The sequence below is a fragment of the Poeciliopsis prolifica genome, unplaced genomic scaffold (assembly GCF_027474105.1).
Source record: "Poeciliopsis prolifica strain line A6 unplaced genomic scaffold, Auburn_PproV2 SCAFFOLD020, whole genome shotgun sequence".
Classification (NCBI taxonomy): domain Eukaryota; kingdom Metazoa; phylum Chordata; class Actinopteri; order Cyprinodontiformes; family Poeciliidae; genus Poeciliopsis; species Poeciliopsis prolifica.
This window is the reverse complement of record NW_026562395.1, coordinates 8,773,964-8,801,849: the sequence shown is the minus strand read 5'-3', so window position 1 is coordinate 8,801,849 and position 27,886 is coordinate 8,773,964. Positions and strand designations below refer to the sequence as shown.

Here is a 27,886-nt window from a genome sequence, read left to right as displayed (position 1 = left end):
TTATTATTAACTCAGATTTACAGGAAATAACCTCTTTTTTTCACTGAGTGCTAACAAAGAAATGCAATGACACCATCAATGTCACTGTAAAAATAAAGAATTCAAAAATATAAATACTTGTGTAACTAAACTTTATTACTGCAGAGATTGAACACTAGAAGAGCCAGAGCAGCACCTCTAACTACTGTCCATGATTTATTTTGATCATTTTCAAATAAATTAGCAGCTCTGATTTTTACTGTATCCATCTTGATGCTTTATTATCATTGTATTAGAAGTGAGCTCTTCCAGAACACCCATGTGAAAATGGAACCGAGCTGGAGCAAAAGAAAAACAGGATTTCTAGCTTGGTGCCGTATTAGGTTTTTAGCTCAGCTTATTGTCTGTTCCTGTTTTCAAAATACCATGTAAATAAATGAATGACCTGAAGTGTTAAAACATGGATTATAGCCTGTCTGAAAGGTCACAGCAGTACTGAGGCTGCACAGCCAGGGAGTTTCTCCACTTTCATGGCAGCTGCTGCAACACTTTGACCAAGAAACCTGCTGCTGCTCTGAGATCAGCTCATCTGTTACTGGGCCCTTGGTCACTGGAGGCAAACATGCTGCAGTAGCATCAGTGGGTGTAGTGCTTAGATGAGCCAGCTGCTTCTTAAACTGGCAGTAGGGGGGAAAGAAAACAAACTAAAGAGCTGAAAAGTTTGCAAAAAAGGTAAAATTAATAAATGCAATGCACAGATGTGGAATCAATACTACCTAAACAATTTAAAACAACAGACCAGTTACTAGAAAAGTTATCACATGTCATAAAATATTAAAATGGATAGTTTGAGAGACATCCATTAGTGCAGGAAAACATCTGAAAGATGAGACAAACAAACTGTCAGTTTGTTTGGTTGTCGGTTAAAAGTTGAAGTTGAGCCTCCAGTTCATATGCTTCTTCATCCTGAAGACATGAGATAAAAGTTATGGTTTACATTTCAGTATCACTTCAAAACATTTTATTTAACCATTCTTATAGTAGGACGTCTTTTGAGATGAAATCCGTTTGTTAAGAAGATCTGGTCAAGAGGCATGGGAATATAAATATGTTCTAAATGAGACAAGACTTCTAAATGTATATAATTACTTTGCATATATAAACATTTAGAACTGCAGACAGAAATGTGCATGTGTTCACATTCAGAAAGATCTTACATTGTCTGTGGGCATCTTCAGAGCCAGCCTGGTCCAGTTTGTGGCCTCAGAGATGTTCCCCAGATCCTTGTGACACTAAGCAAAATGGAAGCTGCTTTACAGTTCTCTAATGTCATCATAAAGGCATCTGTAAATACTACTGTATTGGGATTTGATGCAAGATGTTGAGTTTCAGGAAATTTCCAGGTACCTTGGCAATGTAAAGCCTGACATTCCTGGAGAATCCTGGCCTGAGCTCCTCTGCCTGCAGGACAACAAATGAAGGTCACCATAGAGACAGTTAGAGAGAAATAAACGTCAGACTGTAACTTTCATTTCTGCCACATGAACTGGCTTATTCAATTTAACCAGACAGATGCTGTTGAAAATCAGGAAATAGTCAAAATGGCAACTAATTGTCAGCATGTCTGACAAAGTATTTCAGGTAACTGATATCAGAGGTCTGGTTTAATCCCACTAAAGTGACTAGAGTCAAATGAAGAAGAATCTTCAGGGATTTATAGTAAATCAGGATTATAATCTAGAAGTTCTCCTTACCAGTTAACCATAAAACATTATTGATATTTATTCAAAATATACAATTGTGATGGCTATCTCTATCTTGTTCTTACTGCTCACCCAGGGAAATAAACCAAAGAAATTTATTGTTAGTTGGGATTATTCTTGTTGCTTTAAAAGAAAAATAGAGAACATCTGAAAAAAACTTGGCTCAGAGAAAATCCTTCCCTGGCTGTGAAAGGATGCCAGGGAAGGACACATGTCAGTCAAAAGAGTTTTTTCTTTTTGTTTTCCTCTGGAAGTCCTAAAAACTGAAAGAAGTAAAAACAAAAAAGCACCTAATTGCTGTGGTTTCAAACTGCTGTTAGTTATACTGGACAATAATATTATATTTCTCCAACTATTTTTAGAAAAAAAACACACAAGATTAACATGTTCATAGATGACTAACAGCACTATGTGTCTGTCCCATGTGCTCAAACAGATACTGACCGTCAGATGTGTTAACAGTCTACATTTGTCATATACTGGGCTGCTCAGCTCCAACGTTTTCTACAAACAGCTAATCAAAAAATCATTTGAATTTTATCTGGAGCACAAAAGTTTTAAAAGGCACAACAAGGGTCTCCTAAATTTGTATGAAAAATATTTATTGTGGTCCCCCAAGTGCTTCTGAATGAACGGTTCTGGACTTCATGGCAAAACATTTCTACATTACTGCACAAAATGAAAAGCAGCTTCAACCTTCAGGAAGTTCTCCAGGGCGTCGTGAATGGAGGCGGTGGGGGCGCTCCGGTACAAGGCAGCAGCAGCCTTCTTCTCCAACCAGTCAAATGTGGCAACCTGCAGCCCACCCACCCCACACGCACATCAGAGAGCACACACAGGTTGGTTGGAGGCTTCCATCAGTGTGTGATGGCTCTCACCTCGTAGCACCATCTGCCCAGCAGGTAGTAACACACGGGGTCATCATCACTGAGGACCAAGGCTCGATCTAGATGCTCCTGGATGGACCAGGGAGAGAAACAACACAGAGCTGCTTCAATTAAATTACATCTATTTAGTAATGGCAAAAACACTACGCTTTGAGAAAAGGGTTCTTGTTTGGCAAAAGTCCAGAAAAAAAAACTCAAAAGCTTCATTTATTAGTTGAACAGCAGCTCATTTCCTGTTTCTCTGCAACAACCAACTGCACTGTATGAAAACTAACCCAGAACTGAGGACTGACTGGGGGTTTGAGAGGCCAGAGTGCACACACAAGTACGCACGTGCACACACACGCACGGAAACCCAAAGACACTGATCCAGGAGTACTTTCTATGTTAAGTAAAAGTAAAGAGTTCATGGCAGCTGTGGCTCCTTTACTGGCTTCATCTAGAAGAGACACTGATGAACAGATCACATCTGATACGGTTTTCTAGTCTCCAAGAAGAAAAGAAGGAAACATGACTTTTCTTCTGGCCGGGCAACACTTCAGTCACCAGCTTCTCTGGGAGACAGACTCTGGGAGTTAAACACAAACCGGCCAGCAGATGGTCTCTAGGAGCAGAGCAGGAGTTGGTGTCGGCAGCAGCAGTGTGTTATCATCCCTCCCTCAGCCACGGAGGGATGATAACCAAGACCCTTTGTCTTTGCTTCAAAAAACTCATCATTTTATGCAAAACTAATGGGAATTTTTCAAAACAATTCTATCATCAGAGGAATAAAGCATTCTGCTTTACAGATATAAGTATCAGTAAACTCATATGTATATCTGTATGTTAATAACAGATGGGTGAGCGGCTGCTTTACCTTCAGGATGTGGCCGCTCTTCAGTTTGCTGTGCATGCTCTCATGCTCTGAGGAAAGTCTGGTCAGCACAGCGAACCTGACAACACAACCACAACACATCCATGAAGGACACAAACTCTGTGGAGTTAGAAGGACACTGACGATGACCTACCACTTATGACTCTCAGCATCCAGGCTCCTGTAGTTCAGAGCCAGCTCCGCCTCCTCCCGACCTGCACACAGCAACTTTTAATACAAGAGCCTCTATGATGATGATGATGATTACGATCTGTTCAATGAGTCCAACACTGGCTCACTGTCTCTAGCCGATCAGCTGCCCAATGATGGAATTAGTTTTGAGAAAAGAAGAAAGCTGAGGCAAGCTTCATTAGTCACATGGAGCAGATCAGCTCTGTGTGGATGGACCAGCTCCAGCCTGCAGGGGGCGCTGTCCTGCAGCCTATTGATGTGTGTCTGCTTCACAGGACCCATAGCAGCAGCACCAGCAGCACCAGCAGCAGCAGGGCTGAAGGGTCCGATGGCCCTTTGGACTCATCATGTGGATCAGCACTGACCCACATGTCAAATACAAAAATCATTTTTTTGTTTCATTAAAAAGTATGTTTTCCTGATCACCACCACAAAACAACGTCATATCCTGACTGGAAGCAGAAAAACGTTACACTGGGGTCACAGAACCAAGGGTTCTGTTCTGTTCTGTTCAGGGCTGGGCAGCTCCATTCCTACAGACCTAGATCAGGGTGCTCACAATGCGGTCTGGGGCCATTTGTGGCCCTCTGAAGGATTTTGTGTGGTCGCTTGACCTCAGTTTCAGAATGGAACAAATCTGGTCAGAAATCTTAAAGTGACTGAAGCAAGTGGAAGTGATGTACCTGTAGGGTTGATGATTTACACTAAATTAACCTCATCTTGTTAAAAAAAAAGCAACATATGAGGTAAAAAAATAGAACCGGCCTGGTACTGAAGCTGGTCTGGAGCAAGAGTGTCTGGGGAGTGTGTGAGTGGTTGAGTGCTCCCACCTTTTTGAGCGTAGCTGGACTTCTCCTGCTTGTCCTTGGCAGACTCATACATGTCCTTGTAAGCGCGAGCCAGCCTCCAGAGGAAGTCCCTGCTGTCTCCGTACTGCAGGAGGATGAAGAGACAATTAGGAACCTCAGTCATCATCATGAATACAAATACTTTTTAATTTACTTGAGCAACAGAGAAAACTATTTGACATTTTACAGCCTAATGGATTCAAAACTTTGGGAATTACTTATCTGTCAATCTCCCAAATCTCAGATACACTGAAAGACCAGATTCAGTCAGTTGAAGGTCCTGACCACACTTTGAGGACAGATTTTGTCCATCTTGGACAGACAGTGACTCACCTCTGCTCTGTTGTCCAGCAGCAGCTGAAAGCCGTCTGCTTTTAAAGTAGCATCTCCAGTGTGAAGGATGTCACTCTGAGCCAAAAGCAGAGCCAGCTCTCCAGGAGGAACGTCTGCATCCATCCACAGTCTTCCCTCCTCCTCCTCCTCCTCTTCAACGTCCCTCTCCTCTTCCTCTTGGGAGTCTTCTTGGCGGAGGGTGAGGACCGTGGCACAGCTTCTTTCCTCCTCGTCTTCCTCAGACTCTGGCTCCGGCTCATCCTCATCGCGGTCTGTGTACTCAGAGTCAGCATAGGCCGTGGAGTACCTGAAGCCCAAAACAAGCACTTTATCCTGCACAGGATTCTCAGAGGACACGCCGTTAAAGCTAGGATGCAACAAATATTTCTGTGAAGGTCTTAATCCGCTGAGATTAATACTGAATATGTTCTTTATTTATTCATTCTTCACTCGTCCAGACGCTTATGGTCTGGGTCAATTTATCGGTGCACCCCAACGGAGGGGAATGATGTCATTGTCATTAAAGTACAGAGCTACTTTAAAATAGACTGAAAAAGCTTGCAACACTCGGCCACACACACTAAATACATACATATATATATATATATATATTCATCTCAGAGAAGCCCCCTGCTAACAGCCTGCTGAGAGGGGATGGCATACCCTCCTTCGCTGGTCTCCTCGTTGGTGCTGCCCACGTCCTGGCTGGCAGTAAAGTAGATAGAACTGGAGCTGGTTGAGTCGGTCCGCTCTCTGTTGACATGGCGACGACGACGGACCCTTTGACTGTCCTCCACTCCCTTTCTAAAGGTGTGAGAGAGAAAACAGCAGCCAGAGAAGGCAAGTTTCACTCTGGAGTGCAGGACACACAGCAGAACAAGTGCTTAGTGTGGATCAGATCCCAGCTGAAGAAAGTGGGTCACACTGCCAAACAGAACAGAACCATTAGGAGGGGCGGTTGGTGAGTCCACTCACTTGACATCCTGGATGATCTGCAGGGCGATGTCCTGCAGCCCGCCCCGGAGCTCGGCCACCTCAGAGCGGAGCGAGGCCACGCAGCTCAGCACCTGGTCCAGCTGGATCCGGAGCTCCAGCTGCTGCTCTGGGGACAGACCCTGCACCACAGCCTCCACCGCTGCCACGGCCTGCTGCTGGGCCTGCATCTCTGGGGACAGACACACATCCTCTGTCTCTGCGCTTCAGACATTTTACTGATGCCTCTAGCATTTTTAATAGGGCTGCACTGATAAGAGTTCCCTGGCCAATCACCAGTAGCCTGACCTGTCAATACTGGCTGATAGTGATTTTTTTTTTGTCTGAAAAGTCAGAGCTAAAGGGGACAGTGGCTGATTTTCAGCTCAGCACCTGCAAACGAGTTTCAGACATTTGCAATTATAAATGAGATCGGTTTCACAAGGAAGACATCGGCCAAAATGAAAGAAATCATGGCTGATTTATCGGTGCATCTGTAATTTTTTAATTGCTCATACTAACTCCTGTTTATGTTGCATGAACGATTTCCTCAACATTCACTTCTAACACAATGCTGTGAAGCCATGAGTAGAAAAGCAACGGAGAAAATCCCATGCTACTACTTACATGAAAAGGTTGAATAAATACATTAAAAAATACAAACTGAAAAAATCTTAAGAACTTTAATTAATTTCCAGCAAAAAAAAAAAAGAATTGTTTGATAGATCATTGGGGAGATAGTAGATCATGAATATCCTCCAGACAACAAAATGTAATTGTTTCATAATACATTTGGAAATGACAAAGTAATAACTGGTCTCGGAATGATTGATCACCAGCAATTGAGGACAAAATATCTCGTTATCTAGTTATCAATATAATCAGACAGAAATGTCTGAATCAAGAACAAGCCCCTGAAGTCAAGGAGTTTAGAAGCAGACATGTCAGCATCTGAACAGCAGGGGGCAGTGTGAAGCTAACCTACCCTGAGCATCCAGGGGCTCCTGGAAAAGCGCCGCTCCATCCGCCTGATCAGGCAGCCTTGCTGCTGGCTGGCCTCTGGATTCCAGCCTTTGGGACCTTCTCCTGCTCCGCTCTCTGTAAATTAGAAGCCCAATCAACCCCAAACTGGCTGCAGCTCCGACAGCGAGTCCGATTAACCCGTTTCTTCCGAGTGAAATGATCATTTCTCCGCATTCGCAGGTCTAGTACCAGCCCCAGCCCTGTCGAAGGCGGCCCATTATTTTGGCTTTAACAACGTTCAGAGAAATAGAGATGCGACTGTCCGAAACTGGAACCAAACAGCGATAATGGTGACATGTGTTCTGCCACCTGACCCGAACTAAGCTCCGTTTAGCAGCTCCGCTGGGCCCGGACAGCCAGCGGCATTTTCTCCACAGTGAATAGAACGACCAGAGTTCCGAAAGCAAATATTCACATGTTGGATTTTCATTTATGTCTTCAAGTTAGATGCTCCAACAGTTAGAAGTAGTGCTGGTGAATACCGCACGAGCTCCTCCATCCAGCGCGGTCGAAGTCACTTCCGGTTGTGCTTTCAAAATAAAATAACTTTAAATTTAAAAGTACAATGCATTTCCTGTGGATTTCAAAATAGAGGCATTGACATTTTAAGTAAACACCACCTACCAAGTGCGAGTTTTAGAGGACACAAATGTTGAAGAGATAAACTTGGGAAACTTAAGATAAGAATCTTATCTTAAATGTGCAGCCTGGAGAACAGACAAGAGGCCTGCATAGATGACAGAGTAAAATGTTTCTCAGTGATGTTGAAGTCAGACAGCTCCTAGTGTCTTTTCTAATCACATCATTGGTTACCCCATCCCTCCTCCTTGGTCCTGATTGAAGCTGCACTTACTAATATCACTCAGTGCATGGTTCCTGCCTTGCCTGCATGAAGTGAATGTATTACTGTTTCCCACTTAATCTTACCACATCAAGAGGATGTACGGCAGCCTTAATTATTAGTCATTATTAATTATCCTCTTAGTTTTGGATTTAACACCAGAAGTAGTATTAATGGCTCCACCATTAAAAGTAGCAATTCTTTTTTTCTCCTCCCAGGCAAACCTCTGGCCTTTCTTTCCTTCAGCTCATACTTGCTCTTTTTGTTTCTTCCTGGTTTCTCTAATTTCCTGATTCTCCTGCCTCACTGCTTCTGCATACTTTATCCTTACTTTTTATCTGCTGCACTTTAATCTCTCTTTTCATAATTTCATATCCTCAATAGGCCACACTGTGACTTCCTCTCCGCACGTTTACCTAAAATATCACCATAGTCATGATCAGCACCACACCTCCTGTTCCTCTGCAATCTTTTCCATCCATCCATCCATTTTCTGAGCACCCTTCTTCCTAACGGGGTCGGGAGGTGCTGGTGCCTCTCCAGCTGCGTTCCGGGCGAGAGGCGGGGTTCACCCTGGACAGGTCGCCCTGGACAGGTTGCCAGTCTGTCGTATGCAATCTTTTCCTATATGTCCAAATTCTTGACACCTGTAACAGTTCATACATCTAGGGGTGTATTCCTTATACTTCTCAAATAATAAAAAACAAATAATCATTTCATTGTTTTTAGCGTTTCTGTGTAAAGTAAATCTGTGATGATTTAAGTGTAAACTAAATCAACACATATTCTGTGTCCTTTTTCTCAGCTTCTCTAGTTGATTTTTTTTAGCACATTTAACTGTTACGGCCATGTGTTGCTGTAAGTTCAACACAAGTTCTTTCATCTCCATCCCCAAAGGAACTTTTGAAGTGACACCTCCCGAGGGGCCAGACCCGTCCTCTGCCTTTGCAAATTTACTCACATATGTTGGAAACAAAAGTCAATTTTATTGCTTTTCCTATCTGTTTGTCATTGCTGCATCCAGTCAGCAGATTTCCATCTATAAGAGCTCTCACATACCAACTTCCCCTTTAATGATTTGGTAAGTTTCAAAACACTAAATATATATTGGAGCACAGATGTCAAACTCCAGTCTTCAAGGGCCGGTGTCCTGCAATGTTTAGCTGTGCCTCTGCTGCACCACCTGAACAGAATAATCAGGTCATTAAGGCTCTGGAGAAGTGATCGACACAAGGAGGAGGTCATTAAGCCATTTCATCCCAGTATTTTGAACCTGCAGCACATCGAAAAACTGCAGGACGGCGGCCCTCCAGGACTGGAGTTTGACACCTGTGGCCTAGAGAGAAACCTCACGGGGAAAACCTGACATCGAAATCATTTGATGAGAAAAATTAATGTATCATTATAAGGGATGTTGATATCTAATATTAATATTGCTGTTTAACATCAATAACCAATTGTTGTTGACATGAAATATATTTTCCTGAACTTCAATACTGTGAAAACTGCTCACATTGCTTGTCTTGTTCAGTTAAACCCCCACAATCAACTTACTGTAAATACACACATTGATCCCAGGTTATGACCATTCAAATGCAACTTTTGATAAGAAAATCTCACCCAAAATCTTGATTCAAAACTTTTGTATCACAAACTCTAAATTGTCCAATCATCTGCAGTAGCTGCACCTGCTGCACCTCAATCAATTCTGAAAACTTGCATTTTGTGTTGACAAGATATCAGATCTGTGACTGATAGACCAAACCTAACCTGACCGGACCGGACCGGACCGGACCGGACCCATCTGCAATGAGAAACAGAGCAGCAGGTGTATCTACTGCAGATGATTGGACAATTTAGAGTTTGTGATAAAAAAGTTTTGAATCAAGATTTTGGGTGAGATTTTCTTATCAAAAGTTGCATTTGAATGGTCATAACCTGGGATCAATGTGTGTAACAAGTCTCTAGCTTTTCTTTTTTACTATTATCATTATTTTTTAAATTGATTTTACTTTCCCGTGACCCGCTGATTCCTCTATGGGTCAGTTTTACCCCTCAGTTAGAATGGTCCGGGTAGGACCGGAGACCCGGTCCGGGGGTCTGGATCTGGATCTTGGCCCGCCCCTCTGAGGCTTGTCTCCTCCCTCTCAGGTTTCTAAAGTATTGGAGCATCTCGCTCTTGGCGCTGTGAGCCAGACGTCAGTGCTCGGTTGGAAATGGCGGAGAGGCGCGTTCAGACCCGCTCCAACTGGCCGTGACCGGTGGAGGACCGGACCGGACCGGACCTGTGTGTGTTGTCGGTTCCCTGAAGCGACAGGTTGTGGTTCAGCCCAGAAACAAAAGCCTGGAGATGAAGGAGGACTTGAGCGGTTGAGGAGTTGAACATGAGCCGCCACGCAGGTACGGACGCCCCGCAGACAGGTGCTTGGTATCCGGAACACCGAGGCCCGGACGCGGCGTGGATTCTTTCCTGCTCTGCGGTCGGGAGTCGTTTGCAGGCTGTGGAATGTGCTGCTCGGTTTCTCTGCTGCTCGTAGAACAGGAACGGCTGGAAAGTCGGGTTGGGTCGGGTCGGGTCGGGTTTGGTCGGTTCGGGTTGGGCGTGTTTCCAGTAGAAATCCCAACTTTGCGCCAAACTTTGCAGGCATCCAGACGCCGGTCCAGGACCGCGGCTCCTCTCCGCTGCTGCCCCCTGACCATGTGTTGGGTTCTGGAGCTGTCTGGTTCCCTGGTATTTCTGCCTTTCATAGTTTTTTCTTTACTTTGCAGTTTCCATAAAGTGATCAAATATGGTTTCTAGAAGCTGATTCTGCAGCTGTTTGTGGAGCTTGAGTTGAGTGTTAACTCTTTGCTGGTCCTCTGCTCTGTTCAGGTGTGTTTGACCAGCATGGCTGCCCTCTCATCATTTTCCCAGCAGATGGTCAGGACAGGCTTTTGGAACTCAGCAAAGCAGAAGTTGTGGACTTCATCCATTACTTCCATGCCTTGCTCAGGTTTGTTGTGTTCAGACTAAACCATGATGACGGTGGGATGTGCAGACGGACTGGCCGTGGTGGAATTCCAGTTTCCTGTTTTGGTCTGCAGTAAGAAGCAGGAGAAGCAGAGCCTAGTGTCTGTGGCTGCTGATCTGAGGCAGGCGTCACCACCAGTCGCCAGGTTCATCACAGAAACTCTGCTCCTCCTGGAGGTTTGTGTTATTGGTGTGGATCCTGTCTGGCTGGGTCTCCACTGGTGTCAGAACATGCTTCTCTGTACAATATATTCTTTTTGTAAATGTTCAGCCTCTTCATTTTTCCCATAGCTACATGTTCTTAATGTACAGATGACCGTCTCAGTGTTTCTCTTTAAGCTCTCAGATCGACTCGGTGGGAATGCCTCGTGTCCACACTGAGGTTGTTTCATTTCAAAATGCCCAAAAATGTGAAAACTTTAGAACTTTATTTTAAAAGCAGATCTGAGGGAATGAACAATAATAGCAAAAATGTCAGTAAACGTATAATTGGGGTTAAGTTAGTGAAACTTGATGGAGACATTTATACGTTGTTGGCAAATGAGGCCGGGTCTGGTCCAGGTCTGGTCCGGGTCAATACATTTTTCCTTTCCTCAAGGTTTTGAAAAGCCACTCAATTAAATTAAGTCAACTGAGTTTTTGGATGTAAAATTAATTCCAAAGGTGACTTTAATCAAATTAAGTGGATTTAACTTTTTTTTTTTTAATCTCGTATAGTTATAGTCAGCTCTTGATTTATATGAGTTGAGGGCCTCTTGAAGTAAAAGTGTTTAAGAAATGGACTTAATTTACGGTCCAGGGTAGAGTGTGCGACCGAGCGTTATAAAGATCTTTGCAGTGTGTCTCCCAGATCTCGTCTGTTTTCTGAACTCTTTAGACGGTTGCACACCTCAGTGAAGAGCTCTGCTGCTGCATGAAGAGGGAAGAGAACATTCTCTGCATCGTTAGATCTTCAATGTAATAACGTTCTGCAATAAAATAACCACAATCTCCCTGCTCTGGCAAATCGCTAACCTATTCTAATTTTTCATGTTCTAGTCTCATCAGACCATCCACTAATTTTCAAGCTCTAAAACCCAACCTGTCTCAGTTCTGTTTGTAAATGCTTTTTGGTTTCTAAGATGTTCCTGTGGAAGTCTCCCTGGTCCTACTTTAAGACATGATCCAGTTGGTACATTGTGTGATAGTTATTATAGGACTTGATACTGTAATCATTTATACTCATTTTATGTAATGTGCAATAGGTTTAAGATTTAAATCTCATGAAGCACATCAGTATATTTCATTGTTCTGGGACGGTAGACAGGCTCTTAGTATAATGCAGGTTTAAAGCTTGCGTTGTGTTTTCTACGCTCAAGCGTCTTCCTAACTCTATATAATTTTAGCGGCCTATCAGTAAAGGTATTTGTGTTCAGAGATGACATTATTGCATTGCTCAGTGCTACAAAGCTTGTGAGACTGGGGAATGGTTTCAGGATCAAGATGTTCTTTTGTTCAATTCACATGATTAGCATCATGTGGCATCTTCAGGCCTCTGAGCCTCTATCTGAACTGCTCCTGCTTAAAAAATGACACAGTCATTGAAAGCCCTGCTGTAAACAACAGCTTCACAAAGTAAGCTGCTATAGGACCTGTGTTCTTGTGCTAAGGGGATGGATTCTAATGTGAAGACGATTAGATAAAACCTATATAGGTCCAGACCAGAGCATGGAAATCCAAGAACAAAATAGAAATATGGATGGAGAAAATGGGGAGGATGTTGCTTAGTTGATTGCTACTGTGTTTGAATTTTAACTTTAGTTTTCTTTACTGAAACAAAGTCGCTTCGTTTCAGTAATAAAGCGACTTCTGTTTTGTTACAACAAAACAATCAGCAAAAAACTGCAACCAAGAAAAACGATTGACTCCTTGTGTAGAGAACAACACATCAGCCCAGAGTTCTGTTAAAATAGCCAGAACTGCACAGCATTCTGGGAGATGTAGGCAGAGGAGAGACTTTAGCTGCTCAACTAACTAAAACTAACTTAAGAACCTGAGTAAGTTTCAGGGGTTCCACCATGCCTCATAACTGCTTAAAACTAAAATAAAATGATGGTATGGAGTGAAAACTGTGATTAAAATGAGTCATGCCACCAGTTTTTATTCAGATGTTTTGAACAAAAACGAATCAGTAATCAACAATTATCTATCGATTGATATGAAACGCGTATATTATAAATTTTTCAGCCATATTGTCCAGCTCTATTTTTACCCAATTACCAACATTTGGCCCTGATGTTTGTAATGTGGCAACTCGATTAAACTTATCTGAAATTGCGTGGGCTGTAAGTAACCTTAATGTGGAGTAAGATCACAACTTGACTTTATTGCTTAATATTTGGAACCGTAGCCAACATAGACTGAACAACTTCGTTCACTTCCTCTGCTGCTACTGCTAAACTACCTGCGACAATTCTGAAAGGACACGACGCCGACGTCAGCCGTTCAGAAGCACATAAATTGTTAAACCTCCTGGACAGTTTGTCACACATTAAGAAATTTTCTTTTATTTAAACTCTAAAATGCTTGAATATTGTGCCTGAAAGCTATTCTGACAAATATGTCCATTTAGATTCAGTTGTCCAGTTTAGTCTGAGAAACTTGTGTGTTGGTCAGTCCATGTCTCAGCAATCACAAAAACAGATGCATAACAGTCTGACTTTTGCTTGAGAAATATTTCAATTTTAAACAGACTGTATTTCCTTTAAAAACAATAATAAAAATTTTCACTTTTAAATGTCAGTTATGGCCCTGTTTCTATTTCATTGTAGGCTAAAGAACATTCTGTGAAATGTGTTATAAAATTTCAGGACTTTGTCCTAGAAGCTACATAGAATTCAAGCAGAGTGCATGCTGCCCCATTAGGAGACTCTGCTTTGTTATGCAGCAGTTGCCTGTGCCTCCATTATGCATGAACATTGTTTTTTTGCACAGTGACTTGAACAACTTGGACCGCTTTACTGGTGTGGGTTTTCTTGCAGCCTGAAGTTGTACATTATACAGTTATTATTTCAAACAGTTTGTGCTCTGGGTGGATCATGTCTGTTAGTCCATTATGGAATTTTTGTGGTTGGGGGTTGAAGGATCACATGCTTGGTTATCTCATCTAAATGCCTTGGTGGAATTACTTGAAATGAGTATGATTAAGTGGGAGGTGCAAATATTTTTCCATAAACGAAAAGCTGCTTTGGATAAATTTCAGGTCTAATGGCAGCCTTTGGCCTTTTGAAACTCTGCATTGTTATTGTTTGAAGTGTTAAATTGGGCAATCGGAACAATTTGATTTAAAACTTAGGCTAGAAAATGAGTTATTCTGATTTTCATCTCCCCAAGTTCCTCTACTGGCCCATTTTGAAAAGACGACCCACAGTGGCACTATATTTGGGATTGGGCTGAGCTTGTCGTTACATGAAGTGATAAACGCTTCACAACCAGGTTGTGATCAGCAGGCAAACAGATGCATGAAAGTTGAACCCATTTGAAATTCTGGCAGAAATTCTAAAAAATACTTCTAATATATGAACCTCATTTTTCCAAGGAACACAAGCGAACCGTCCACAGTGTTTACATCATTCAGCCCAAAAGGAAGGATGCAGCAAAGCTCTTGCTAAAGCTCCTGGTCAGGTCAAAGTCCTGCGACGCATCTTTCAGGGTATGTACAGCACATCCTGCTGAGGGAAGAGCTGCTTTGAGTTTTGATATCAAACACTGCTCTGTCTTTTTCAGAATATCCTCCTGAAAGAAATCCCAGAGCTGTGGAACTCTATCGACCGAAGCCAGCTGCCAGCCTCTCTGGGGGGTTACTTTCTGTACTGCCACAGTAGCTGGGTTAGCTTTATGAAGGTAATGACGAACCGCTGAAAGGACGAAGCCAGGGACAGGAGAACCCTTCCAATGCCTCTCAGTAGAGCTCGTGAAACTTGGAGTACCTAATCATTTTGTCATTCCATGCTGGCTTTTCTCATCAATGTTCCACAATAATCACATAACAATAGAAAAACCTTGCAAAAGTATTCACACCCCTTGAAGTTTTCCAGAATTGTTCTTAAATCAGTTTGGTGATAAAGAATATTCTGTGTTTAACTTCAAGGTTTTTATTGGTGCATATATTGCTTTGATGGGTCAGTGTGTGGAGTTGGTTACCATGGTGAAGCTTGTTCAGAGACTGTTCATTAACAAGTGAAAGGAGAAGGCCTCAGGCCTCAGGCCTGCATTCAGGCTGCTTATCGTGCTGAATAAATCTGAGCCAGCTGATTGGTTTACAGGTAACCAATCAGCTTTCTTTCTGTCAATCAGATTTTGACTTGTAAGCTTAGAAGTATGAAGAAGAGTGTTGTGGCACAAATTTTTTTTTTTTACTATGCATCTGTGATTTTTCCAGCCATGGTGACGTGTTCCTGTTCTGCTCCCTGCAGGAGATTGATGGCTTCGTTCAGGAGTTCCTGTCAGTGGTGCAGCGGTTGCCGTCGTGCATCTCCACGCTGCAGGCTGTGTCCAGGTTGCCGCTGCCCTCCAGCCTCAGCCAGCTCCAACACTTCTGCAGCACAAATGAAGCAACCTTCCTGCAGCTTCGGAGGTCAGGCCCTCTCTTTATACTGTCAGGTCACGGAAAAGTGGCACTTTATCTGGATTATCGTATTTAAACATTGAAACTAAATTTGTTAGGATTTTTTTTTCTTGTTTGAACAAGATGAGTCAAATTCCCTTTTTCCTACTGAAAAAACTGTAATTTTGGTGTAATCATCTGTCTTCAATTCAGGGTAAAAATAAAAAGTCAACCATATCGACTTAGGTTCATCACAGCAGGACATGACAGTCCAAGTGAGATTTTTTTTTCTTCTCCCAAAGTTGGAAAATTACGTCACAAGTCTTTACTGTAACCTTGTTACAGGAAGGAATTGTAACACAGTTGGAGGAAAGGGTTAGTTAAAACCTTCAGGTGAAAGGAGAAGGCCTTTTGCTGGAGAGTTGTCCAGATCTCAAGGACTCAAACCAGAATATATTACCAACCAGTTTCCACAAACACATAAAGTTAAACTCATACCAATGCTTTGGTTTATCTTTGGAATTGTGAACTGAAGCTACTTTAATCTGTATTGATGTCAACAAGGACAAGTTTGAAAGGATTTAGCCTACTTTTTTTTTTTTTTTAATGTTGTAAAGAATGAAGCCAGCACATTAACCTAAGTGATACTCGTACTGACAGGATACTATGGTTTTGAAATATTTGCTTCTGGAGGCTCTTGTGAATTTCTATGCATCTGCTGAACTCACCATGCAGACTGACAGACTGCTGGTAGTCTAGGACATGTTAACAGCTTGTTGCTTGAACCAGGTCCAACTGAAGATCTTCAGCATCTGTCAAAAACTAACTATGTGTTGGTGACTAGCCAACGGGAGCTGGGGACAGAGGAGGGGTCAGGTTTACTTCTGCAGGAGGATAAAAATGTCTCTGAAACTTTTTGTACCTCAAGTCCAAACGGTGGAGAGAATCCGAGTGTCTGAGACCTGATTCTCAGACACTCTGATGTAGTGGACAATGCAAACACCTAGTCTTTACATGTGTGGTCATCGTTTACTGATTTCAATTTAAAAAAATGGTCAAAGTATTGAAATCTACCAATAGTTATGATGGTTTTAACCAAGAACTAGAAGAATCAATCTATAACTAATGCTAAGCTGAACTTTTTTTTTTAAGCAAACTGGTTTCAAAGTTACACCAGTTAGCCAGTTGCAGCCACTAGAGGGCTCCAGTGATGTTTCACAGAACAGTTCAAACACTCGATGTCATTTTAGTATTGGCTCATGCTGTTTGAAATCTGACTTCAGTCACTCCTCCCTCTGGAGCAGCGGTTACTGAGCTGTTGTGTGTGTACAGGGAGCTGGGCTTGGAGGAGCTGCTGAAGCGTTGTGAGGCTGTGTGTGAGAAGCTGCGCCACCCTGACAGAGAGCCTTGCTACCAGGCCATGGCTGGCACCCCCTTCTTCACCCAGACGGCCTTTGACATGCTGCAGAACCACAGCAGGTACACTAGTTCAGAGTTCTTTCCACAGATTGAACTGTTCATACTTCTCCAGATGGATAACTGCTTCTGTGTTTTCTTTTGTTTCTTTCCAGAATCACTGCCGCTGTGGAGAAAGTGGAGCTGCTGTGGCAGCAGGCCTTTACTAAGGCCCATCTACAGCTGCAGGTGTTGCAGCTGAGCAACAGCGCTCTGCAGGTGAGTCTACTGGCTTTGCTTTCAGAAACAAAAGGAGCGTTGGTAGCCTGTGGTGGTAAAGGTTCATGAGAGCTCTAAGGGCAAAGGCAGTTTCTGGGAAAAGGAGTAGGTGTCCTGCAGCATCGCTTTTGGTTGCTGCAGCTCACTTTGGGGGAAAACGACTGCTCTTCATCACTATTACGAAGTGATTAAGATCTAAGTGAATATTTACCTTTGAATTTGAAGATATGAAAACAAAGAATCAAATTTGATAAGCTGTTTGAAATGAACCATGTTTCTTGTCAGAGCATTTGTTAGCCTTTCACTAGTCAGTGTTCAGTCAGTGGCTTTAGTCAGCAGCTCTGCCATTTGTCTCTATCAAGGACCAGACTCTGCTTTGCAGCAGATTCATGTTGTGCTGATAGAAAACTGAACTGAGGATGAAATGTTTAATACCAATATTTACATTTTCTGCAAACATGAAGACTAATTCTGGTTTCTAAGGTGATTTTTTTCTTTTCTCAGTGTGACACATCATCCTGTGCTTTGCTGCACAGGATGATGGTAACCATGGTGAATGTGTTAACAGATTATTGTGAAGATGGAATGTCTTCAAGAGAAGCTTCATCCGTACAGAATGGAGGTGGCGCAGGATTCTACAATGGCAGCTTTGCTGCTGTCTGAATTCGAAACATCCGTTTCCACTCCGGCTATGGTACAGAGCTCTGTCACTTCCTGCTGCCCCAGGAGTTGTGTGTCTGAGGATCATGACATTGTGAGGTTGTGCCCTCTCCCCTCCCAGGCTCTGATTCGCTGTGCTGAAGATGTGATCCACACGTTAGAGGAGATCTCTCCAGTGAAGTCGTGGCATGAGGACAGCTGGGTTCTGGAGCTGGAGAAGCAGAAGGAGAACCTTCACTCTGGTGTCCAGGTCATCCTCCAGACCCTCAGGGCTGTGTCCAGCTACCATCAGTACTACAACAAGGCAGGTTGCCATCATGCAAAGACATGGGGTTATAGAGTGTGTGTGTGTGTGGGATTTACAGTATTCACATCCTCTTGGACTAAGCGGTTGTCTGGGTGTCTGTTGAGTCATGAGGCCATGGCTGGTTCTCATGCTAGTTCTCATCTGATAATGAATGAATTGTTGTGTTTAGGCCAACAAGTGGTACAGGCTGGTCCTCAGTGACCGTTTCTTGCCAGAGCTCCTCTCAGGAGTTCATGAAGAGCAACAGAGTAACAGTTTGAGGACAATCCCTGCATGGAGGCAAAGACTTTTCACGTTCCTGAGGAAGAACCCTCCTCCAGAAATGGAGGAGCTACTTCACCTGTCCCGTCTGTCCACTTCCATCCCAGATGATGAGGTGCAACAGGCGAGCAGACGCCTTTCCCAGAGGTAAACGTCACCATTACACTAGGAGTGTTGCTCAGTGTTTTAACTCTTTATTTTCCTTAAAGCAGCATTTTAGTCCATCTTAATGCAACCATGTGCTGTTGTGGTAAATGAAAGCTAGTTCCATGTGTAGCAGCTGCTCCTCGGTTTCCCAACTGAATCCTTGATGGTAGCTGGGATGGATGATGTATACAAAAGATTTGACTCAAAAACAAAAATTAAATTACCTCAAATAGAATAAGTAAAATTATTGGCAGTTTATCTGTTCCAACACTGTTCCACAAAGGACAGTGTGGGACAGTCCTTTGTGTCCCACAGGGCTACTGCATCAGGTGGTTGTCGTATTAAACTCTCCACAAAAGCTGCAGTCCACCATGTTTGATCATCCTCTGAAAATGCATCGTCTTTTTATTTAGGCTTCAAACTTTTGTCACAAACGCAATATAATGATTCAGGTTTATTGACTCTTATGCTACAGAAATGCATTCATTTCTCCACATGTAAATTTGTAAGATGAGTTGCATTATGTCTTATAGCCATTTTTAATAAATGTGTTGTGATGAGGCTTGTTTACAAGCTGTGAAAAATACTCAACTCAACTTTTCTGATTCAAAAACTGAAATTCTAATCTGAATGTCATGATGTGATTAGATAGAAAAGGAAAATTATAATTACCAGAAAAATACTTAAACATCAGAATTATAAAAGCAGGTTCTTACTGTTGCCATTGGCAACATGGTGAATTTGTACTTTGCATAGAAACAAATGAGTTTTAAGTATGAATCAATATTTAGTGAAATGTTTCATTTATTTGTGAAGATAAGAATGAGACATCTTTAATTGTTTCAAGAATTAGTGGTTCTTGAAACAAATCTCGGCCCTGTCCACTCCCCACTTAGCTCCTTCAGACTAGCGGCAGCAATTAGTGAACACCTGGTGGAACTGCACATCAGCTGAGCAACATTGGTTGAAATGTTGTTAAAGGGTTAACAGAGGAGCCATGTTGGATGACTTCCTGAAGGAAGAATTTCAGAAAGAACAGGAGTTTTTAAAGAAACGAAGATCAAATATGAAGCTCAAGTTTAGTCAATTTTTTAAAACAACATAATCGCATTATAACCTGATTAGTAATTTTAACTTTAACAACTGAGGGTAACATAGTGATGTCATCTGCAAATGTCAGGAGTCTAAAGGGCCTTTATTACTGCTGCTTCAGTAATAAAGCAGCAGTAATGCAGTCATGATACTTCAACATAAGTGAAATCTGCTGTCAGATAATGCATTTGTTGAAGTCACAGCAAATGTCACTGTGAGAAACGACGTTCTGTTTCTCACCAACAGCTCAGATGAGTGTAGTTGTTTTCTTGGGCCATTCCTCAGCTGTTTCTTTCAAATGTCAGGTGCATGATTCTGAGGACACTCCTGATGTCCTCTGGACCAGTGTCAGTGGATCAGCTTCAGCTCGCCCTTCAGTGGCAATATGAGATGCTGCATGGAAATCTGAACTCTGAACTTTGTCTGACTCATTCGGATGAAGGCAGAGGGTCGTCTGAGTGGGGGCACGCAGGCTGTGGAAGCGGCCTGGAAGCAGGGAGTCATCCTGCCACGTTGCTCTCTGCTGGTGCTGTTGGGCCAGTGTCGGCGAATCAGAGTGCCCATGTGGAGGCTTCAGGAGGAAAAGATGAAGTGGAGAATTTAAAAGAAAAAACTAGGATCTCGGATCCTACGATGGCTGCCCCAGGACAGCCCAGCAACCAGGAGGAGAATAGCTTCAGCGCTCCAGGAAGTGAAGATGGCAGAAAACTTGGCTCCGCCCTCCCAGCAAACTTCTCCAGTGGTAGCATCCAGATCATCCCTAAAGTAGAAGCAGAGTCTTTGAACTTAGAGATCATGGTGAAGCGCTCTGCTGCCCCTCCCACCAATCCCTGGCTTAGCTTGCCAGTGGATGATTTGGAAAATTCATACACAGTCACAATTACCCCAAAGCCCACTCCCCAGAAGAAGCCAAGCCCTGAGTGCAGCGGAGTGGGGGCACAGGAGGAAGGGTCTTCACAATGCCTCGCACACACAGGGGCTCTGAGCAGCATGACACTACAGCATGACACTTCAGATGATCCTGAACTCACCCCCATCAGTAACGTTCTGTCCAGCACCATCACTGACGGGAGAGACACAGAGGCACACACCCTCCTCTGGGATTCCTACGACCTGCATGAGAAGAGGTAATGTTCTGGACCGTGCAGACATGCAGCAGCTCAGCTTTCATGTACAGCAGTACTTTTTATAGTAACATAATTTGAACAAAATTCTTATTCAAGGTTTCCCCCAAAAACCTGCTAAACTCAGTGCTTGGGAACTTAGGGAGTCATTCATTCATGTCTCATGTTCTTGAGTTAACAATGTTTAAAGTTGACAGAAAATAGGGGTTAGGGTCTCTTCTCAGATCAACTGAGTGAGAGAGCTCTATAGATCAGTAACGTTTTAATCACCTTTTCGCTTCACACATGGATCTCAACATGCTCACAGAGTGGATCTGCAAAGTGACGTTTTGTTCCATTTTCAGCATGATTGATCTATCATTAACCGACTGGGAGGTGAAGGAGCAAGAGAATCTGAGAGAGGTGGAGAGAATATTAAACCAGGCTGGAGAGATCCTGGAGGTAAGTGATCCAGTTGAAGCTCCAGAACCACCACATTCTGCTCTGGGTTGAGTCCCAGCCTCCCAGGAGCTCAGATGAGCATCACAGTTCTCCGTTTTTCAGGAGGAGGAGAAAGTTTTGGCTCAGGAAGCCGAGCTGGACGCTCTGCTGCGAGACGGAGAGGGGAAGGATCTGTGGCCACAGTGGGGCAGTAACCAGCAGCTGCACCAGGTCTTAACAGAGCACATGTTCAGCTTTACTCTGAAATAAAACTCCATAATAACTGAAAATGATATTCCAGCTATTTCTGAAATAACAGGCTTTGTGTGTTTTCAGCTCCTTGTTTCACAGTAAATGCTTCAACTCGGAGCTGATTGGTCAGCATGCTTTTCAATGCTGCTGTAACCACTAAACCATTTGAACATGCATATGTTCATGCATGTCATCAAACTGTTTTTCTAAAGTTGCATATTTCCAGGGCTCCACTGATCTGACGGACGTTGATGGTGGCCAGCAGCAGCTCAGTCGGAGCGACTCTATGATGGACAGCGACGCCTGTTCAGACGCTGCTGATGATTTCTGTTCAGATGAACAGCTGACCAGCAGACTGGACCTGCTGGGTGAAATGAGGCATCGTCATGTCCTGGATCAGCTGCTCAGAATCCAGGAGCTGAAGCTTGGCGCAGGCCAGCAGCCATCAGAGAGTGCAGCTTCCACCTCACCACATCCTCCAGGCCTTCATACAAACAAGGAAGCTTTCTGGTTGCAACTGGGGAAAGAAGAAGGGGAGATTGAGAAGACTTTGGATGAAGCACCTGGTCGTGAGGACATGGCTCCAGTGTCTGGGAGGTGTTGTGTTTCAGCCGAGTCTGGACAGGACACTGGGCTCCTGTCAGAGCCTGGGTGCAGCGCTGCAGATGGAGAGAACCCACCACTGTCTAAGGGTCTTAATGTTGGTGACAGTCGAGTTTCTAGATTTTGTGATTTAAAGAAATCTTCTGTCGAGGCCCAACCTCCAGTTGTCTTTGGGAAAGAGCTGAATGAAAAGCGATTGACCTCTGAACTGATGCCACATGATGGAGAGTTTGATCCAGGAGGAAAACTCCTCCCACTTTCTGTTTCGGAGCCAGAAACTGTTTCACTTCCCGTGAATGGTCAACCACCTGAACATGAGAAGGTGTCTGGCTCAGCTCCAGCCCGACCCACTTATCATCCTCAACTTCATTTAAAGCCTGATTCACCCAGAAGGGTGGCTGCAGATTGCAGGAAAGATTTTCTCTATCCCAATATTAAAGAACACATCAACAACAATAACAATAACCATTTAGTCCATGGAAATGAGGAGACCGTTACTGAAATGACTAATGCAGAGAAAGCGGATCCCTCCATGGTGCCTGCTAGGAAAGATGAGCAGCAAGCAGAAGCAGACCTGCAGCCAGTCCTCCAGATGGCTTCCATTCAGCCAGTGGAGTTTGACCCAGGAGGAGGAGAAGAAGAAGACCATCCTGATGGTGTTCTGATCTCGGACTCTGTGAGGATATCGGGCAATATGACACAGAGGGTTCAGACCCAGTTTAGGGAGGATGACTTTATCCAGGTACTCCACTTCATGGTTTTGTATCAATGAGTTGGTTTTAGTGCAAGCTCCTAAAACACGAGTTTGGTTTGAATATACAGGGTTATAAACTCTGTTGTCTGCTGCTTACAGGTGTGTGTGTGTGTGTGTATATATATATATATATATATATATATATATATATATATATATATATAGGTCAGGAACCTTATGCATGTGTTTTGAGTCAATTAGTTGATTAGCATGAGTTTTTAATCTTGACTTTTTTTTTTCTTCATGAAATTTTTATTTTCCATGTACCTGTAGATACAGCAGACATGAAGCATTTAAATCCTCGACTGTTATTAAATCATTACATTGAAACCAACATGAACTAGAGGAAAACTGACAGATTTCTGACCTGCTTTCTTTCTTTTTTCTTATTATTGTAGATTACAGATTTCAAGGTTCCTGTCGTGCTGGATATGGGATCTGGTTTGATGAAAGCAGGATTTGCAAGTCAAAACCTGCCAAACGTTACATTCCCAACAATAACTGGAGTTCCAAAATATGAGGTGAGCTGAGTCGGTCCGTTTGGAGATTTTCTATTGATGAATCTTTTATAGAGATTCGGAATAATTCTGAAGTCCTCCGATTGCTCAGAGGATATGGATCATAGCTCTTATGCGTGTAACTGGATGAGATTTAAGTTTAGACTGCTTGAGTAGAGCAGAATGTGGCTCACCATAAAGAATATTAGAACTTACTTCTCATCAGAACCTTTGGCTGGATTCCTCACTTTTCACACAAGTTGTGGATTTAAAAGCGAGAGTGAAATGGAAATGATTTTCAGTTCCTTTGGCTGAAAATGATATTTTTGGCTTTTTAAAGAGTTTACAGGTTTTGTCTTGACATATCACCATCTTGATGATAATAATAGAATCTCTGTCTACAACGAGTGAACATAATCTCTCTTTGCAGGAGATAATGAGTGGGGCTGTGGAGAAGGAGCTCTACATTGGCCATGATGCTCAACACATGAGGGGGTTCTGACTTTGAATCACCCCATAAAGAATGGGATCATTTGCAACTGGGAAGAGATGGAAAAAGTAAGAAAATGCACTGTATGACCTACTGACTCAGTGTGAGACTCAGTGTGAGACTCTGAAAATGAATATGCTATTCATTTTTCCTCAGGTTAAATTTGTATGATATTAAGTTGGCATTTGCCTCAATATTCCTGGGCCTGTGTGAAGCCTAAAGTTGCTGTGCTACCTTTGGCAGCAGCTTTCTCCTCCAGATCTCTGTGCTGTTCATTAAAGGCTGGTAGCAGGTCGGCTCAGGGCTGTCTGCTGGGCGCTCAGTGTGTCCTGATGCTAGACCTGCAGAACCAGAGTAGAAATGTCTGCAGCAGTTCAGTTCCTGGCCTGGCCTGGTGGGATGAGCTGCTTTCTGATGCCAGAGTTTAGGAACGGCTATGACGCCTCGCTGTTCTACGGTTCAGAAAGCTTCATGGAATCCAGAATTGTTTTTTCTCTGGTCATGAAACTGAAATGATCACTATGTTGTAGTTGGTTAGTGTGGTTCTTAATGAGTAGGTATTAATTATATACATCAACAAAGTCCAACCAATGACTGGGTTTGGAAAATCTATATTCAAAACACTGTTTCTCTGTTTTCAACATGGAACATTGCATAATGTGCTGTCCTGAATCAGATCAATTTCAGATGACTTTTCTTGACACAACACCCTGAAGCTCTTGTTTGGGGAAGTCATGTTGTAGGACTTGTACAGCCCAGTCCTTCAGGCTTTTCCTTTTCTTTTAGATCTGGCAGTACACATTCCAACAGCTGTATGTGGACCCTGAGGAACATCCTGTTCTGCTGACTGAAGCAGCCATGAACCCTCTGGAGAACCGGCAGCGCATGGTGGAGATCATGTTTGAGAACTTTCATGTTCCGTTGGCATATGTGGCCATGCAGGCAGTGCTTGCACTGTATGCAGCAGGGAGAACCACTGGTAGGTCCTGCAGCCAGTTGTTTATATGCACACCTTCTTCAGACATACTTATTCCTACTTTTTTTTTTTAATTAGGGATTTTCCTGAACTTAATTGTTTCGCAGTCTAAGTGGCTTAGTTTTGTTGCTAATGCGTTGGGCCTGATGACCTGTTTCTAGGTGTGGTGTTTGACTCTGGAGAAGGCGTGAGTCACAGTGTTCCTGTGTTTGAGGGCTACAGTTTGCCTCATGCAGTCCAGCGCTTCCCTTTGGCTGGTCTGGATGTCACATTGCAACTTAAAAAGGTTTGCAACACTTGGCTTGGTCTTAAATGTGACCAATTCTGTTAAATTATTTTGATGATTACATTAAATGTCCACTTCAGTATAAAGCCCTCTGGATCAGTTTTTGTCTGGTGCTTGATTAGTTTTATGAGCCAAGGTCTTCATCCTGCCAAGTTATGCAGCCTTCAGTCTTCTCTTTTCTGCCTAAAGCTCCTGCAGGAACAGGGTGTCTGCATGCGCACAACAGCAGAAGGTGAGATTGTCAGGGAGATGAAAGAGAAGTGCTGCTTTGTTGCATTAAATTATGAAGCTGAGCTGAACCCGGAGAGTTCGTCCTGCAGAGAAATGCAGTACACCATGCCGGATGGCCAGATTGTTGCCATGGGCACCGAAAGATTCAGGTAATGGGGTTAGGGTATGTGTATATATGTGTGTGTGTGTATATATATATATAATATATATTTCCCTGTTCATCAAGGGCACCTGAGATTCTGTTTAATCCTGAGATGATTGGACGGGATCATCCTGGGATGCATGACAGCATCTTCAAGTCGATCCGCAGGTCAGACATTGACCTGCGGCGCAGCTTCCTGGGCAACATTATTCTTTCAGGTATCGATTTTCCTTTTCTTATAAAATTAACTTCTTATACTGCGGTTTTGTTTATTTATTTTCATAATTTGTAAATGTGACCAGTTTTGGGTGTGATTGCAGGTGGGAATACTCTGCTGCCAGGCTTGCCTGAGCGTCTCCAGTCTGAGGTGAAGAACCTGGTGCCGGCAGACATGAGGGTGAACGTCTGCGATACCAGCCCCATAGACAGACGCTTCCTGGTGTGGAGTGGCGGTGCGGTTCTGACCAACCTGTCCACCTTCAACTCTGCATGGATCAGCCGGGGAGAGTATGAGGAATATGGGCCACAGATTGTCTTCAGGAAGTGTTTCTGAGATCAATGGAATATTGCACTTCATAAATGACTTTTAGATAAAGTAGAAAACGGACCTGCAGTGAGCCATCAGGAGTCATTTTAAGTATAGATTTTTGTGTCATTTTGACTTTGGCCATCATTGTGAATTCTGAGCGTTCACAATGACGTGAACTATTCTGTGCCACCTTGTCTGTATGTGCAGTGTTTGTTTTTTCGGTGCTGTTGTGTTCTTTTAGCTTAGTTATTTACCATGATGGCCATAAGTAAAATAGTTTTTAAATGTCTCATATTTTTCAGTGGCGTCCAAAGAACGTAGTTGACTGTCTGTTTAGGGTTAAGGAAGAGGAACTGAAGCTGGCCACTGACTGGCAAAGCTCTCATTAATGAGGAAAACCTCAGGATCCCGACTCCTAGCAGTTTTAATAAAACCATCATTTAAAGTCGATGAAATATTTTGTGTGTAAGATTGGGGGAAGATTGCAGAGCTGCCTTTTGCTTCAGCTTGCAGTAGAGAAATGTTCCAGCTGTCTGTTGAAAATGTGTTGAAATGCAGTGGAATGTGCACTGATGCTCATCCCACATGTTCCAGATGAAAACGGTAGATCCCAGTGAGTGACGTGTGGCAAGTTGGAGAAATGAAACGGAGTTGACTCATTCCAGCTGGTTTGTAATGAGGGGCAGGTGTTTGAGAGGTTGTACTGTACAAAATGCAGTGGGATGGTTAGTTATCCTAACCCAAAGGTTTTTCTTTTCTTTAATTTACGCTTTGTGTCTTGATACTAAATAATTTTGACATTGTGATTTTGCATGAGTTTCTGCATGTTTGAGTGTTTATGTAAACTGAGGTTTGGTTTTTCCATGTTGCCTGCTGTTCCAGCAGTCATACGCAGTCATACTGTGATCTTACTGTGAGCTTTTTTAAAGGAACCTGTGAAACTGTTTAGTCTGTTTTATGGCTACTTGACAACTTATAGTTGTGCTATAGCTAACTGAACTAAGTTGAGCAATTTGTCACCCCAGTCTTGTTTGTCTTTTTTTTTAAATAAATACTTATAGTCATATTTTCTGTTTGACCCCTTTTATTATAACTAGATTAATACACTGTTAAGTAAATCCTTAATTTAAATATTAAAGTACATTCATGTTTTCTGGAGTTCAGGATTGTAACAGATTTGTAAAGAAAAATCAAGGCCCTTTGTTTTGTGTTGCCATGTTTCTCTTTTCTCTCTCTTGGACCTTCTTCCCTGATCATCTTCTCCTTGAGAAAAGCGTGGCCTCAGAGGATTTCTCAAATTTGCTGTAATACAGTCTGCTACAAAAGACCTTTCCTGCCATCACCTTTTTCTCTTTAATGAGGTATAACATTACATTTTTTCTTTGGGATTAATTTTGGAATTTGAATTCATGATGTGGGATGTCTGGTCTATAGTCATTGACTGGTGGGTGGATTTTCTTTGTTACTTGAACCAGGCAAGATATTTTCCACAGCCACAGAACCTTCTCTTGGATCAAGCTGAGGTTGAGATGTTGCAGAATCCCACAGAGCTCTTCCGGACTCTGGGGCTGACATCATCTGGACGTGCAGCTGCACATCATCTGGACGTGCAGCTGCACATCATCTGGACGTGCAGCTGTGTTCCAGTTCAGTCTCTCCAGATGCCTCCTAATTTGACATCTTCATACTGAAAAGTGTAAGACAAAGAGAACGGCAGCATTTCCTAGTTTGGTTGAAGACAAACTTATGGAAGCAAAAGAGTCCATGACTGAGATGGAGGATAGAAAACCAGAGGTTTGACGGGAACGCTGTGGGTGATGGGATTGGATTTCCGTTTGTCTGGGGACAGCATGATAGATTTGCTCCTGAACTGAAGAATTCCATCCATCTGATCTTCCTCTTGATGGATGTTGGGGATGATTGTCTTCATCCTGAAACACACATTGATATTTTTCTCTGCAGTTTTTTCTCCAGCTCCTTTCTGTACAACGGCTTGACTTTGAGCTGCGCCTGCACACTCCTCAATAACTCCTGAGGTCTGCTGAAGTCCACAGTTAGAGCAGACTTCTAGCAGGACATTTCACACCACTTGGCATTCCTTGCACTGGCAGCTTAGATATTTACAATGTTTTGTGACCTTTGATTAAAACATAAA

General features: G+C 43.0%; 2 protein-coding genes across 2 annotated transcripts; one reads left to right on the top strand and one right to left on the bottom strand.

The window, feature by feature from the left end:
- Window positions 1-7: 7 nt before the first annotated feature.
- Window positions 8-7,362, bottom strand: rmdn3 (regulator of microtubule dynamics 3). The gene is made up of 12 exons (XM_055044486.1): window positions 6,813-7,362; window positions 5,831-6,020; window positions 5,519-5,659; window positions 4,856-5,162; window positions 4,505-4,607; window positions 3,637-3,697; window positions 3,486-3,561; window positions 2,621-2,698; window positions 2,439-2,537; window positions 1,387-1,440; window positions 1,197-1,271; window positions 8-945 (listed from the first exon to the last, which is right to left on the bottom strand). Exons 1-12 carry the CDS (start codon window positions 7,012-7,014, stop codon window positions 883-885), a joined length of 1,449 nt encoding a protein of 482 aa, XP_054900461.1. The 5' UTR covers window positions 7,015-7,362; the 3' UTR covers window positions 8-882.
- Window positions 7,363-9,869: 2,507 nt separating this feature from the next.
- On the top strand, window positions 9,870-26,797 carry LOC129368929 (uncharacterized). Its single transcript, XM_055044104.1, is given in 24 exon segments — window positions 9,870-10,091; window positions 10,336-10,422; window positions 10,564-10,684; window positions 10,776-10,878; window positions 14,279-14,392; window positions 14,467-14,583; window positions 15,156-15,316; window positions 16,619-16,765; window positions 16,858-16,960; window positions 17,529-17,654; window positions 17,742-17,924; window positions 18,097-18,335; window positions 19,733-20,554; window positions 20,896-20,992; window positions 21,095-21,202; window positions 21,450-22,568; window positions 22,979-23,101; window positions 23,508-23,571; window positions 23,574-23,635; window positions 24,354-24,546; window positions 24,705-24,829; window positions 25,019-25,209; window positions 25,287-25,420; window positions 25,523-26,797. Coding segments are annotated over 24 exon segments (4,788 nt in total). The 5' UTR covers window positions 9,870-10,075; the 3' UTR covers window positions 25,756-26,797.
- Window positions 26,798-27,886: the final 1,089 nt, after the last annotated feature.